Source organism: Naegleria lovaniensis, assembly GCF_003324165.1.
Source record: "Naegleria lovaniensis strain ATCC 30569 chromosome Unknown tig012, whole genome shotgun sequence".
In the NCBI taxonomy this organism is placed as follows: Eukaryota; Heterolobosea; class Eutetramitea; order Acrasida; family Naegleriidae; genus Naegleria; species Naegleria lovaniensis.
In genome coordinates this window covers 408,409-423,852 of record NW_025407834.1, presented here as the reverse complement: position 1 = coordinate 423,852, position 15,444 = coordinate 408,409, and the positions used below count along the sequence as shown (strand labels likewise).

General features: G+C 36.4%; 9 protein-coding genes across 9 annotated transcripts; 5 read left to right on the top strand and 4 right to left on the bottom strand.

Moving 5' to 3' along the window:
• Positions 1-12: 12 nt before the first annotated feature.
• On the bottom strand, positions 13-2,307 carry C9374_001308 (uncharacterized protein; the record flags this gene model as incomplete). The annotated part of the gene is made up of 5 exons (XM_044688914.1): positions 13-756; positions 962-1,205; positions 1,267-1,404; positions 1,455-2,028; positions 2,262-2,307. The coding sequence occupies 5 exons, from the start codon at positions 2,305-2,307 to the stop codon at positions 13-15; spliced, it is 1,746 nt and encodes a 581-aa protein (XP_044551706.1).
• Positions 2,308-2,611: 304 nt separating this feature from the next.
• C9374_001307 (uncharacterized protein) lies at positions 2,612-3,901 on the top strand (the record flags this gene model as incomplete). Its single annotated transcript, XM_044688903.1, has 2 exons — positions 2,612-2,620; positions 2,720-3,901. The coding sequence occupies 2 exons, from the start codon at positions 2,612-2,614 to the stop codon at positions 3,899-3,901; spliced, it is 1,191 nt and encodes a 396-aa protein (XP_044551705.1).
• Positions 3,902-4,305: 404 nt separating this feature from the next.
• C9374_001306 (uncharacterized protein) lies at positions 4,306-5,796 on the top strand (the record flags this gene model as incomplete). The annotated part of the gene is made up of 1 exon (XM_044688892.1): positions 4,306-5,796. The coding sequence occupies one exon, from the start codon at positions 4,306-4,308 to the stop codon at positions 5,794-5,796; it is 1,491 nt and encodes a 496-aa protein (XP_044551704.1).
• A 243-nt stretch (positions 5,797-6,039) lies between these two features.
• On the top strand, positions 6,040-7,467 carry C9374_001305 (uncharacterized protein; the record flags this gene model as incomplete). The annotated part of the gene is made up of 1 exon (XM_044688881.1): positions 6,040-7,467. The coding sequence occupies one exon, from the start codon at positions 6,040-6,042 to the stop codon at positions 7,465-7,467; it is 1,428 nt and encodes a 475-aa protein (XP_044551703.1).
• Positions 7,468-7,494: 27 nt separating this feature from the next.
• On the bottom strand, positions 7,495-9,140 carry C9374_001304 (uncharacterized protein; the record flags this gene model as incomplete). The annotated part of the gene is made up of 2 exons (XM_044688870.1): positions 7,495-8,593; positions 8,638-9,140. 2 exons carry the CDS (start codon positions 9,138-9,140, stop codon positions 7,495-7,497), a joined length of 1,602 nt encoding a protein of 533 aa, XP_044551702.1.
• Positions 9,141-9,385: 245 nt separating this feature from the next.
• Positions 9,386-10,086, top strand: C9374_001303 (uncharacterized protein; the record flags this gene model as incomplete). Its single annotated transcript, XM_044688859.1, has 2 exons — positions 9,386-9,658; positions 9,745-10,086. The coding sequence occupies 2 exons, from the start codon at positions 9,386-9,388 to the stop codon at positions 10,084-10,086; spliced, it is 615 nt and encodes a 204-aa protein (XP_044551701.1).
• Positions 10,087-10,242: 156 nt separating this feature from the next.
• On the top strand, positions 10,243-10,662 carry C9374_001302 (uncharacterized protein; the record flags this gene model as incomplete). Its single annotated transcript, XM_044688849.1, has 1 exon — positions 10,243-10,662. One exon carries the CDS (start codon positions 10,243-10,245, stop codon positions 10,660-10,662), a length of 420 nt encoding a protein of 139 aa, XP_044551700.1.
• A 38-nt stretch (positions 10,663-10,700) lies between these two features.
• On the bottom strand, positions 10,701-12,889 carry C9374_001301 (uncharacterized protein; the record flags this gene model as incomplete). Its single annotated transcript, XM_044688838.1, has 6 exons — positions 10,701-10,954; positions 11,007-11,275; positions 11,325-11,400; positions 11,453-11,611; positions 11,658-11,726; positions 11,791-12,889. 6 exons carry the CDS (start codon positions 12,887-12,889, stop codon positions 10,701-10,703), a joined length of 1,926 nt encoding a protein of 641 aa, XP_044551699.1.
• Positions 12,890-13,678: 789 nt separating this feature from the next.
• On the bottom strand, positions 13,679-15,241 carry C9374_001300 (uncharacterized protein; the record flags this gene model as incomplete). Its single annotated transcript, XM_044688827.1, has 1 exon — positions 13,679-15,241. One exon carries the CDS (start codon positions 15,239-15,241, stop codon positions 13,679-13,681), a length of 1,563 nt encoding a protein of 520 aa, XP_044551698.1.
• Positions 15,242-15,444: the final 203 nt, after the last annotated feature.

Sequence of the window (15,444 nt, the reverse complement as noted above, 5' to 3'; positions counted from 1 at the left end):
CACAACACTCTCTTATTGATATCCCAAATGTCTCAACAATGCATGAGCAGCATTATAACCACATGCTCCCATCACTCCACCACCTGGATGAACACCAGCTCCACACAAGTATAAATTACTCAATCCTACTCCATGTTTCTTATCGAAATAACGATAATTAGAGAAACCTCTAAATGGTCGATTCATCCATAATTGATCCAATCGAATAGATCCATGGAAAATATTTCCCTTCTTCATTCCAAAGGTTTGTTCCAAATCCAATGGACTCAATAAATCTTCTCCAATGATGGAATTCTTAAATCCAGGTGCATATGATTCAATTTTATCATAAACCTTATTTGCATAATCTCTCTTTAATTGTTCATTCCAAACGTGACCTTCTTTCAAATCATATGGAGCATATTGTGTGAACAATTGAATGACGTGATGATCCTTATTCTTAACAAGAGTTTCATCCAATGAGCTTGGAATGGTCATTTCAATTACTGGATTATCAGAATAGAGTTGTGATGATTTAGCTTGCAAATAAGATTGATCAATTTCATCAATTGATGTCTCAAAGTGAATAGTTCCAAAGTGTTCCTTTCCACTTCCATTACTCTTTCTTGACTCTTTTGGAGTTGAGAAACATTTAAATCTTGGAAGAGAACTCACAGCTAGATTAATTTTGAAAGTAGCATTTGAATAATCAATGTTATCGACCTTTCTTCCAAATTCTTCTCCATAGGTAGAATTTAAATCTTGTTGATTCATTAACTATATTCATTAGGTGTTTAAAAAAAAGGATCATGTGCAAGAGAATTGTCAATAAATGATATTGAAAACAAGGATCACATGAAAGAAAATATAATCCATATTTGTGAATATTTGAAAAATGTTGTGAAAATAAGTGAAATTTAGAACAAATGACGAGTATTAAGGTGTCAACATGATGATCTCCCAATGACATTGTGTAACTTACCTTTCTAAAGGTAGTGTGAGGATCACAATTGCTAGCAACAGCTTTAGTGGCAGTAATTTCTGTTCCATCTTCAAGAACAACACCAGTACAACGATTAGTATTTGAATTCACAGTAAATTGTTTGACTTGTGCATTGGTATACACATCCACTCCAAGTTCCTTATTAATTTCAGTCAGAGCTTGTGTCACAGCACCCATACCACCTTGAACATAGGCCCAGATACCTTTTCCATACCCAATATCACTATGGATCAATAATTGTTGACAATATTGACAATATCAAAAACACACATGAATGAACATACCCCATGACATGATGCAACAACACGTAGGAAGATCCAGGAGTGGTTGGAGAGCAATATTCACCAATAATAGAATCGGTAGAGAGTGTTGCTTTCAAGAGATCACTTTCAAACCAATGATCCAATACCTTCTTTGCAGGACTGTTTCATGTCAAGAATTTTACATCTTTCACATCTTGTAATTTACGTACCTCAAGAAAATATCAAGTGCAGAACTAGTATTTCCTAATCCAAGTTCACGTGCAGCATCCAATAATCTTTTTACTTTTTCTCTATTTTCCTTATTTCTCAAAATGCCAAATGAATCCGAAAATAATAAATCTTTCACACTTGCATTTTCATCATAACCCAAATCAAGTGGACCACAATCTAACAAGTATTCAACACTTTGTGCTACTTTTTGTAATTGCTGTTCATAAGCATCAAATCTTTGAGCATCCTTTTTGGAAAATTTAGAAATTTCTCTCTTATTCATTTCTCCATCACTTCCCAAAAATAGAAATTCATTTTCATTCAAAGTTGGAGTAAAGGAAGAGGGATTTCTAGGAATTAATTTAATTCTTCTTCTCAAATCTAATTCATCCATAATATGTCCTCTAAACAAGCTACACAAATACGAAGCACGTGAGAATTTATATCCATCATGGACTTGTTCTGACACTGCACAACCACCTGTCACATGTCTTCTTTCTAAAACGCAAACAGAAAGAGAGGGCATTGTTTTTTTAATATACGCTGCACAGACGAGACCATTGTGACCTCCACCTATTTCAATAATATAGTGATGAATTTGATGGAATTCAGAACCATTCAAGTCGTATCATCATCGAGAACATGTGTGTGAAAGAAATGTCATTTTATCATGGGGTTATCATTTGGTGATGAAAGGTTGAAATTTTTAAAATTCATTACGGAATGATTTTTTTTGGAAAATATTGATGATGATTCCATTCGATCAGTTTCATCAATGAAGCACAACAAAACTCTCAAAGACATACCTGTAATAATCACATCATAACATGTCTTGGCAATCGATTTGGACATTTTTTTAACACTCTCTTCAACTGGTATATTTATCGTAATGGACCCTTCGAGCGGTGCATGATCGAAAAAGAAAGCAACCCGTTGAAGATGAAACACCTCATCATCGAATAATCTTCAAGCAAAAATAATAAGGACCCTTCTCTAGTGGCATTCAAGAGTTCTCGAAGAGGCTCTCTCGTTAAAAAAATTTCCGCACTTGATGAGTAGTGATCATTGCAACCACCATCCATTGTTGGACGAACAACTACATTCGGAAACACAACAAAATGGTGGTGAGGGACGCAGCTCTCTCCTTGCACAATTTATGAATATTGTACGTGTTGTTGAACATGTTTGATCATTATTAACGGAATCAAAATTCATCTAATATTCAATATGAATGCTTGTAATAATAATTATTTTAATATTTTAGGTATTTCCTAAAATTGTTTCCTCAACTGCTGTGATGAGTGGGTTGTTAAACTCTAACACTACAGATCAATCAATTTCTTCCAATGAAGGCATTCGAAGAATAGTTGGAAGTGAAAGAGAAATGTTTGATAAAATTAATCCTGAAACTCTTCAAGTTGAAAAATACAATGTGTTGTCCGATAGATCAATTTATTCGAAAAGACCTAATCACAACAATAGATTTCAAAAAGACCACGATGACTTGATGGACTTAGAATGGAGAAGAAATAGAGAATTGGAACAAGATGTACAAAAAAAAGAATCGTTCAAAAAAAGAATGACAGAAATTACAGGAAAAGAAAATAAGAAAATTAATGAACCTGCTCAAAAAGCTCCCCCTTCAAATAACAAAAACCAAACAGGCTTATTAGATACCTATCTCGTAAAGACGGATGAAACAGAGAATATACCAACGACTCGAAGAGTGAAAGCTTCAACAATTTCTGGAATTTCAAATGCGACCAACGTCACACAATTATATTCCACACTTCTTCCAGAGTTAAGAAATGAATTGAGAAGAAAAGGATTAAGACAAGTTGGTTTCATTCGATTCAATACTAACACAATCACTTCAGATGATGCCCTTACAAAATTGAGACAATCTACCAAAGACACTCATAATCCATTTAATCCAATGGCATTCGAAGATCCATCTCTAAGAATACTTGCACCTAAACAATGGCAAGGTACTCTTCCAACTCCTGCAAAAGATGATATTATTCAAAGTGCTATTACAGGTTTACAAACACACTTTTCACTAAGCTCAAATTTCATCAAACAAGGAGAAACAATTGAATATAATTTCTCCGTTACAAGACAACATCAAGATCACTCAGCACATGGGCCTCAATCAAATCTTGCATTGAGATCTATTTCCCTTCAACTTGTCACTTCACTTTCACAGGTTGAGAAATCAAGAACTCTTTTACAAACAAAGAAGACATTTCAATTTGAAGAGTTTACCCAAAATGAACAGAACATGATTTTCACACAACAACAGCCACTCAACATTCAGACTACATCTCTTGAACCTGGAACTTATCAATTATTTGCACAAGTGCTTTTGTTTTTACCAAATTCTGCAACCTCTACAATATTGTCATCACATGGCCCTTATGAAGTTTATATCATTCCAAAAGATTGAAATCAGTTCGTGTCAAGATTTGCAATAACTTTGTGATTACTGCTTCTCATACAAAAAGAAATCAGCTGCATTAATTTGCACAAAGATTGAGGTAGGACATTGATCTTCTTGAATACGTTTCTCATACTAACGATGATCACACCATCTCATACCAATGTGACTGTTGTGAATAGATGTATCCTCTCCAAGGCTCTCCCATCTGGCGGTGATGGTCATCATGATGCAAACGCTGTCAGACATTTGTAATCAAATAATCAGCTTCAATAATCTCATCCACAATTTGATACCCTAACTCCGAAAAATTCCCATTCACACAAACGAGATGGGTGACGGACAGGCAACTGTCATTTTACCAATCATTAAAAAAATAATCGCAACTTTAAACCAGATCAAACACGATCGTCATGCCAGTCCCTCCTCCCCCTGTAGGTGTGTCGTCACCACCTCCTCCACCAACCAACATGGTGGCTGTGAAACCTCCCTCGAGTGCAGGACGTGCCAATCTTCTCAACGATATTGAAAAGGGTAAAAAATTGAAAAAGGTCCCAGAAAGTCAAAAGAATATTCGTGATGGAGCCTTGATTGAAACACCAAAAGGTGGTGGTGGTAGCAGTAGTTCAGGAGGTGGTGGTGGTTATAGTGGTGGTAGTGGTAGTAGTGGTTCAGGAGGAGGCTCTTCTGGTGGTGGAATGGGTGGTTTTGTTCCAACCGGTAATCCAATGATGGATGAAATTAGAAGAAAGCAAATGAGCAAAGGATCAAGTGGTGGTGGTAGCAACTCCCCTCCACCAAGTATGCCCTCTTCAAAGCCTTCCTTTGGTAAACCTCCAATGGTTCCAGGAGGTAGTAACAACAGCAGTAGTGGTGGTGGTGGTGGATTTGGAAAACCTCCCATAGTTCCAGGAGGTATGAAATCAATTCCGACCCGAAGACCTCCTTCCTTTGATGATGATGATGATAGTAATAATAATGACGATGATGATCGATCATCAAGCCATTCACAACCTCCTCCACAGATTCCCTCTCGTGGTGTACCTCCTCCGGTTCCATCATCGACTCGTGGTGTGCCTCCTCCAGTTCCTGGCACTAGAAATACAACAAGCTCTCCACAACAACAACAACCTCCACAAATACCTTCTCGTGGTGTACCTCCTCCAGTACCTGGATCAAAGCCTTCATCGATTTCACCACCAAGCTCAGATCAATCACCAACATCATCAAGCGCTAATTCATCACCATCTTATTCCAATAATGCAAGACCAGTGTTGCCATCATCGAATAAGGCTCTCAATAGCAAGCCTATGGTTCCTCCACCTTCATCACTCCCTTCATTAGGTGTTCCAAACATGGGTGGTAATAGTCCAAATGCTCCTCCAAAGCCAAGCTCTCGATTCGGAAGCTCCAATAATCTCAATGAAAGCACAAGCAGCAACTCGTATGGAGGTTATTCAAAGCCAAACCCTCCAAGTGTACCTTCGAGACCATCGAGCAATGTGGACAATTCTTACACGAGCACTTCATCAAAACCAACTCCTCCAACCATTCCTTCAAGTAAGCCTCCAACCACACCATCAAGGCCAACTGCAGGAAAAGTTGGATATCAAGCTTCTTCAACATCGTCCTATCAAGATAATGATGCAGATGAACAAATTCAACAAGCTACATCGAAAATGCACAATTTTGTACAACAAAAAGGATATAAGGATATTAATCAAGTCACTGATCGAGATATGGGTGATTTAGAAAAGAATAGAATTTCAACTGCCAACACTGTACCACTGAAATCAAGTGCTGCTATCGACGAAATTGAAAGACTTGCCTCTCTCTTGCAACGAGGGCTCATTGACGAAGAGGAGTTTGCTGCCATGAAAAAGAAAGTAATTTTCAACAACTAACTTGTTGCATTATTATTGAGACACAATTTGATGTGTGCTTATTAAAACTTACAACCTTTGAGACATAATTTGATGTGGCGCTTGTATTGTCGAAAATTTTTGACGTTCCCTCTGCACGGACTCGACTCACCCGCCAATACTTGATTTACAAAATTCAAAAAATTCAACAAGTTCGTACTCTGAGATACACAAAGATCATCAACAATTTCCGATTGAATCAAATCATTAAAATACAACACATAAATGCTCTCAACTCCAACCTCACCGGCAAAACATGTATCACGACAACAAAACAGAACAAATAATAGGCATTGGAAGTCGAAAAACGCAACTGATTATACCATTCCTCCGATTTTTGCATTGAGAGCAAGTGCTATCATTGAGGATACTCTCGAGAAGCTCCAATTATTGGATTTGCTTTCTGGAGATATTAAGGAGTTCATGGGAAACGATGATCAAGATGACAAGGAAGAGGGTGAGGAAGATGCTCTTGATCAAGAAACAAACGCAGTGGCCAACATTTTAGAAGACCAAAAAGTTCTTGGAAAGCGATATGAAGAGCTGTCATATTTTCTAAGAGCTCACAAGCAAGATAATACAATGTCACGATCTATTGAAGAAATTAATCAAATCAAAGAAGAATTGGAATTGATTCAGTTTAAACTGAAAGAAAATACTCGAAAATTGTGTCGAAATCTTAAAGAAACACCTAACGAGTTAGAAAATTGGAAAAAAATTCAATCAGAACGCCATGAAATCCAAACCATATTCGTGACTTTGCTTCGGGAGATTCAAGCAGGATTGATTCCTCCAGTAGCAAAATCTACAACTCCAAAATACAAAGGGCTCAATTACTCTGCTGTAGCTGCAGCTGAGGAAAATGAGGAAGATGGTGAGCATTCATCAACACCTCAAAGTATTAGACCTGATGTGCCGTACGAGTCATTTATGAAGAAAGTTGCTGAAGAAAAAGAAAAGAAACAATATTTACAACACATTACCGAAATTGAGGGCAAAACTCTTGAACAAGTCAACAAATTGAAGAATGAGGTAATTAAAGAAAAAGAGCTCAAGAAGAGTGAAGTGGACGACAGAAGCACAAAGGTTAACACTCTTCTCAACAAACTACGAAAGCTGAAAAAGTTAACTGCGGATGAGGACTCCAAGACACATGCCACAGAAGAAGCTGCGTTCGAGTCGAGAAGACGAAGAGAAAGTAGTGCTCTATTAAAGCTAGAAGAAACATCTCTGAAAAAGAATATTGAGCTCGAAGTTGAGAAGAACGTGTTTTCTCAAATTAAAAACTTTCTTGAAAAAAAGACGGATGAGCTCAAGAGAAAAGGAGAATATTGGAGAGAGAAGTATGAGAAAGAGTCTGAAGAATTAAGATCAAAAATAATTCACTGGGAGGCAATGCGAGAGGAACAGATTGACAAGCTTAAAAAGTTAGAGGAAAGATATGCACTTGAAACACAAGACAAACAGATTCAAGAAGAATTCGATAGGTCTACCAACGCAAAGGAAAAGGAAGACGCCGAAAGAAAAATCCAAATGTCTGCTGATATTATCAAATTAGCCTACAAATGTTATAAAGCCAGAGAAGATTTTGCCAACAGAAAGAAAAAGAAAAAAACGAGAAGTGCCAGCAACCCAAAAAGTGCATCCAAATAAACATTTCAATTTAATGTAAATTATTATTTACAATTTCTTAATGGAATAAATTCCATCGTTACCCACAATGAACATAACTTTCTTCAAAAGTTTAGAGCCAACACTTTTCAGTACCTGTTCTGTGTGTATGGTGAGCAAATTACTGTAGTCTGTATTAACTTTTTTGAGTTCTTCACCAAAAGGAAATCTGAGAGATAAGTCGAATATCAGGCCATTATTGAGGCTTATCTTATTTACAGGTAATCCTTCTACGTTTTGTATCATAATTTCAGAAATAAATAGTCGAGGTAAGTTTTCTTCTTGTAATTTAGAAATAAAGTCAGAGTGAGATTGCGACGCATTTGTTTTCTGTACTATCTCCATTTTCAGAAGGTTTTGCATCGTATTTCTTTCGATCAAACTCTGTAAAACAATGGCTTTCCTTCCTTCGTCGATCTTGTACTTTTCTATTTGTTCGATATTACTATCTATGATGTTCACTAGCTTGTCAAATAACGTATTGTTGTAATTTAGTGAAATGGTGTCAGCTGTTGAGTATTTCTTATTAAGATATGAGTATGATGATTCCATACTTAGTGTCTTCATTTCCACCCCATTAACTTGAACCGATGACTCCAATACCTTAAATTGAGGCCATCCAATCCTTGTATTGATTGATACGCATGAATCTAATCTTTTGAAATACTCTTCATTGAACTTGTTTGCCTCTTCACTAAAAGGAATGGCCATTTGAGAAAGCGTTGTTGTAGTAGAAGTAAATAGATTCTCCAACAAGCGAGAAATGTAATGGTACATCATCTTGTCTTGTTGTGTCATTTCATCTATTAATGTTGAAATAGTAATAATGATGTCATTATTTTGGGACCATGTTACATTCTCAATCTTTGGAAAGAAATCGCTGAAATCTGCAGATACGCTTAATATTTTCGTGAAATTTTGGCCTTTGATGCCCTGAAGACATGATTGATATCCAAATATAATAAAATCTACATATGAACCTTCGCTTAATGTAAATGAGTTGGTGTTGCCATAATTCATACATAAAATCGATGAATTCTTTGTTAATGACAAGAATAAATGAGAGTTGGATAGAAGATTGGAGGATTGAGAAATTCCAGAGAGAAAACTAATTTTTAAATGAGCACGCAAAACTCTGTGGAAATTACTTACTACATCTCCGATCTATATCTTTCAGTATTAGGTATATGAATGACATAATCATCTTCTGAATGGGTTGGTTCAAAAACTTCCAAAAATCTCAGTAAATTATTGTGACGAGTTTCTCTAAAGGTTTTAGGGTCGATCGGAAAGGTTTCATTAAAAACAAAAAGGCATTCCGATTGTGGTTTCTCTCCAAAATATAATGACACGTTAAAATAAATAGAAAATCCTAAAATCACCAAAAGCGTAGCTACAACAATAACCGAAGCAATAAATGCAGTAGACAATCTCCTGTATTTTCGTTTTTGTTCCAATTCATGTTTTTTTGCTTGGAACAACGGATCAGCTTGAACTTCTTCCTCTAAATCCTCGGCATAAAAACCTCTTTTATTTGTCTCTCTTCCCAAGAATAATTCTTCATCATCGTCCTCTTCGTGTACGAAGTGATGAGATTGGCTGTGGTTGTTTACTTCTTCTTCGTCATCCGAAAAGGTCACTCGAAATTGATTCATTTTTTTGGAACCGAGTTAGAGGCACAATGGCGATGATCGTATCAATATCGAGACTCCAATAAGCGGCAATGTTTCTTAATCTTGTTCGATATCTCTTGAAACTAAGAGGACTCTTCTTTCTACTTAATTTTTTTCATCTTTTCTCGAGTATGATGAAAGAAGCGCTGAAATGCTGTTGTAACAGTCAACAAACCCCGTTTTGGCAAAAATGAAGAACACAAGCTGCAACAAAAAAAGCACTAAAAATGTTGAGAAGAGTATTCAGCAAGTCTCTTACACAATTCAGATATAACCAAAAGCCATACCACACCGCTCTTTCCCTCTTCAATGAGGACAAAGTCGCTAAAAGACAATATGACAAAGAGGCCATCAAAGTAAGAATGGAACCAACACCACAACCATCACAAGAGGATCCAGAATTGGAAAATTACTGGTTGAATTTGCCAACAGTCTTTGAAAGAGCTGTGGGATCTGAACGTGCTGAATTGTTGGATCCAACTCTTTTTGATGATCACCTTGTAAGTAATACAAATTGTCATCATCATATATTTTACCAATATTATTATTATTTTCATGATGACGATTGTATTTAATCCTACAACAGCCTGAAGTTGTTGATATTGAATCAGGAGTGGGTTCTAGCCTTTTCAATCCAATCATAGTTGCTTCTAGAGGAGAACCAGAACGTGTTGTTGGTTGTTTGGGAGATTGTTGGAAAGCTAACGATATTGATTATCATACTACCGATATGCAATTCTGGGTTATGAAGGAAAATACTTTCTCAGTTTGTGATGAATGTGGCTTGATCTTCTACTGTGCTTCTGATGAAGTAATGGCCCAAATTGAAATTTGGGAAACTCTTGAGAAGAAAAGGCTTCACAACAACTTGAACCATCCGTTGAATATCCACAAATCAACGCTTAAATTTTGTACCCATGTAGATTAAAGGGCTTAAAAAAGCTGAATTAAAGACCAACAGGGTTTTTCATCATTCCGAATTCTGTTCTTCTTGAATCCTTATGAATCCAAGCCTTAGCTTTCATCATGGTCTTGTGCTTTCCATCAAGCGGCATAAATAAACTTTGTAATAGACGCAAAAAAAATGGGTAAGAGAAGTATTTTGAAACGTTTCTCCCGCATTGCTGGAAGAATCGGCAAGGCAACCGAAAAGAAGGCCCTTTCATGGGAAAACTCTTTTGCTGCTTCCATGAATAATTTGGCCGGAGAACAACACGTGAAAGAATTGAGTTCTCTTGATTTTGAAGAAGTAGTAAAAGCACAACGGGAAGCAAGAAGTAGATACTTCAAGATCACCGCTGCTGCTCTCCCACACAAGATCACCCAATTAAAGAAGGAATATTGTTATTTCCAACAACGAATTACTCAGCCAGGTGAAATCACTGTTGGTGAGTTTGCAGTGTTTATGGGAGCTTTAATTGCAGGATATATTATGTACCGTGGTGGTGAAATTATTGGCCGTGCAGACATCTTTGGATATAAATACGAACATCTTTCAAAGTAAATTAAATCATCAAATAATAGGGCATTTATGATGTATTATTATTTTGATTTCTTCATGTAGATGTTCATCAATTTCGCTCTCAAGTCTTCACTCAACACTGAAACAACTGATTTGATGATTCGTTTGGACAGGTTGTCCGAGAACTCCAAGTTTTTGTCTCTCAATGGAGACGACAGTAGCACGCTTGTCATCACTGGAGAGACAGAATTTGCTTTTCGCTTCGTTGACACCAGCTCATCTTTCCTTGTTATTCGAGAAAGTTTTTCAATAATCTTTCGTTCTTTGGCATTTGCTGCAAATCGTCACGAAATATTCAAATTAATTACAAACTCAACAACACTTACATTCAATGGGAGGTAGCTTGCTGAGTACATCAGAGTCTGGATCGAATAAAAAGGACACTAACGATGACATTTTGTAACAAAGCGTCAAAAAGTACTTGGTTTTGCAAAATGTTTGGTAGCATATCCTTAATGTACTCTCTGTTGTCACCCGAATGCACAGCAGAATTATTGGATGATTAGTAGTCACTTTTATCTTGCTACCTCTGAACTTTTTAAAATCTTCAATTAGATCTTCATAAGCGGACAAAAATCGTTTTTCAAGGTCATACCTTTACCATTGTGTTATCTTTAAAACACCACTGAACTAAATTGACTTACCGATCCACCACTTCTTTTGAGAATTCTTGTAAGAACGTCCAATAACAAAACTCAATAAAAACCTTAATGAAGGTGGCTAATAAACAAAACAGTTTGAGAATATTTGCAAAAATACACAAGAAACGTACTAAGCTTAATGTCTGTAATGTCCTTTGCAATTGATCTTTTTTGTTTCTCTGAAATCCAGTTCCAACGTTGGAAGGGAAATTCTTCGAAGAAACTATTTTGTAACTCCACAATTTCAAACGACGATAAGTGAGGAGTTTTTTCCAACTCTTTCTCATCAACTATTAGTGATTGGTTTAATGGTCTGGAATCAAATGAACAACGTACATTTAAATTGTTCGTTGAAGTGAAAATCCAATACTTGGTTTGTATTGTTCTTTCCAAGAACTGATTTACCTGTTGCGCTCAAGTGTAGAATAATTGTGTCCATATACTTATCAAATTGATATGTAATACTTACTTCTTCCTGTTTCTTCAAATGTATCTTTCATCCTCAAGTTCGAACGACTTAGAGATCGATTAGAGTCCTTAATAAGAAATGATTGCATTCTTGCCATTCGACTTCGTTCGATCATCATTGTGTTGTATTGATGTCTTTCATATATTGATTGTTCCATCTCCTCTTTTTCACCGTCTAACATGAACTTTTCTCTTATAAGATTGTAAGGATAAATATATTTCTTATATTCCTCAAACTTTGGTACAGTGAGCTTCCCTTCCTTATTAACAAGTCCTGTTTTGGGATGATTTGACTCTTCAGGTTTAAGTTGAAGAGATCCCTTTTCTTCTACTAAAGAGGTCTTGTTTGGTTCGCCATTTGCAATAGCTTGAAAATTAAGATTTGACATTTCCTTGTCCATTATTTCCATCACACGATATTCAAACTCTGCCTTATCTGCAACTCTTGTTGGTGTTAATCCGCTGAGTGACATTGAGGCGTTGGTGCCACATTTTCCAGCAACCAGATGTGGTTGTGGAGTGAACGACAAGTATAGCTCGTTATTGGGTGTTCTATGTTTGTGAGCTACACAATGTGTGATTGGTAAAATGTTGTTGACAATCTTGAGGTTTTTTTGTGTGACAGAAATGTTCAATTTTTCCAAATATCTTGCTGCATATTCGTCTCTCAAACATTTTTCTAAAACTTCTGGAGGTTGATCCACAAAATTAGATTCTTTGAAGTGTTTGTTGATTGGTATTTTTGCAACCACATTATCGCTCAATAGAGATTCTACTTGTTGTCCTTTTTTGTCTGATGATCGTGAGTGAGCTTTGAACAAAGGAAGCATGGTTCTTGTCTGTTGAGAAAGGCTTGTTTCCATCATTGAAGTATTTGACACTTGCAAACTTCTGTTTTGTTTCATAATTTCATTGTACATTTCCTGATCGACTACATCCGATGTGTCAATTTGGCCCAAAATTGAGGGATTACTTTTCTTGAATGCGGTGTTTCCTCCTTTTGATTCTAAAATTCGGTTTGCTATTTTCGTTAAATCATGCACGTTCATGTCGACATCATACGAAATGAGGTCGAGACCCTTAAATTCCTTCTTTTTCATTTGCTAATGATGATGCAAGCATTCGCTGTGTTTTTTTAAATAATAATTCTTGAAGGGAATCGTAGAGAAAGGCCAATGGCAAACCGCCAGAGCGCCACCCAACCCACCAATGATCGTTGTTGCGAGCTATCTCTCCTGAAAGTATGGCAATAAAACAATCACATTGTCGGGATGAATTTAAGAAGAAGGATTTTATTGAATGGCTGTTGTGGTGATGGTGTTGGAATGGGGAAAGCTAGCAAAAACGGGTCGGTTCGGGATGGTGGTGTAGTTGTTAAGAGAGTGGCTAGCGATTTGTTTCAAATCAGAGAGTTTAATCCTGATCGAATCAATATAATCGTATGAATTTAAACAATATCAAAACTACGTACCTCCCTAGACGCTGTAACATAGTGGTAGATGACCAAAAGAACCATGATCATCACACCCATAAAATTAGCAAAAACACCTAATTGCACGTCTGAGATCATTACTAATATTATTATTATATTCATACAATTCAATCCACATTTGAAAGCCAACACAGTCCGATTCGAATCAGACAAATGGAATGAATCATCACGACATACCTGAATATTTTTTGTGTATTGGAATTTAAAGCGTTGCTGGTTCAAGCCACGTTCAGGATCTCTCACGAATTGGAGTTGGTAGATAAGGAAGCAGCATCGACTCATAGAATGAAAGGTCTTCATCCATGTGACGATGATAGGCATGGCTATGAACAGTTGAGCAACCAATAAACAACTTCCCAATCAAATCACTGGTGAAAGTCTTCTTCTTTCCACAACTTTATTTTCTTCTGCTTGAACTGCCAACGCTCAAAAGTCTCTTATGAGTTTCATTTTCAACGATTGTTTTTTTGTGTTGTTCTTTAGATGGTGGAAGCCTTACAAAATCAAAACTTTCTTTCTTAGGGATGCTTGCACGAATGGAGTTTGTATTTGCAAGCTTCTTTTTTCTTGGAGGTTGTTGTGACTCAAAACTACTTTTTGAAGCAGTGGCATATTTAGGAGTAATTGAGGTGTGTTCATCTGCCATCTGATCGTCAACCGCAATAGGGCGTCGATGTTTGTACGCTTCTCTATATTCAGAGGGTAATTGATAAACTAATCTGCTCCATTTCTCTACAATCTTTTTTGCAATTTTTCTATTATTGGCTGGTGCATTAGGATTATTAGCAATTTGCTTTACAGCCTTAGCAATTCTACATGATTTCAAGTGGCCTTTGGTAATACAAACTTTTTCATCATCGTCAATGGATTTGGATACTGGTAAATCATATAAAATGTTCAATACTCCTGTTTGAATGTTAATATTGGGTGGAGGTAAATCTTTTTTTTCTGGTACAAGCCATCTTTCTAATGATTTCAAAATTCCTTCTTCAATCAAATATCCTTGCAAGTATACTTTTTTACAAGCTTCTGTAAGCTCAGGAAGAAGTTGAAGTTTGTGAAGTGCAGGCTTCTTTTTGAAAAACGATTCAGCGTCATCTTCATAGGCAGCATTAATTCTTGCAACAAGTTCTTTGGCTTGATCTTTACCCAAAGTGTCAAGCTGTTCTGTCTGAGTGGATCGTCGAGAGGCTGATTTCACCTCTTTAAGAACAATGTTAAACTCATCATCGTCATCAATCTTTCTAGATTTTGTTGCTTTTTCCAAAGGTTCATTTTCTTCATCGTCATCATGAACGAGAGATGTTTCATTTTCAGCATCTGCTGTTACTTCTGGTTCAGATTTATCCTTCTTTTTTCTCTTCTTCTTTTCTTTGCTCTTTTCTTTACTTGTGTCTTTACTCTTTTGCAATCGTTTTCTTTTTTTCTTTTTTGGTTCCTCTTCTCCTGCATTTTCATCAGTGGAAGACTTGTTCTCTTCTTCTTCTTCACTTTCTTTATAATCTTCATCGTTATCTTTCTTTTTTCTACGTTGTTTCTCTTTAGGCTGTGGTGATTGAGCTTTGTCCTTCTTCTTTCTTTTCTTTTTGGAGGGCGTCTTTTCTTCCTCTTCTTCCTGATCAAATTCGATCGGAGTAGTATCCTCTTCAGCAACAGGTTGATTTTCCGATGCTTCTTCAACATTTTTTGAAGAGTTTTCTTCATTATTTATGTCCTCTTCATCATCGTCATCATCGGCTGTTGTATTCATATTATCATCTTTCTGATGCTCGGAAGCTTGATCGTTGTCATCATCATCTTCATCAAATTCAATAGTATCGCCCTCTTCATTGTTCGTATCATCTTGAACCTGAGTAGCAATGTTCGACTGAGTCAATGATGTTGTTGCTGTATCATTTTCTGCTTCACTTCCTTCACCATCAGAATCAGTGTGTTGGATCTGCGTTGGAGCGTAGGACATTTTTTTTGTGTGCAAAATGAAAAACAAAAATAATTGAGCACTACCACCTGATGAACACTGGAATCATTTCAAGCAAATCCAACCCGATCATCAAGCAGTGCCTCAAAATTAGAACTAAATACTACAAATATTTCAAAAAATGTTTTCCTTTTTCTAAAGTCAATGATGATCATAATCCGATGAATGGAATATTAAAAAGCGAA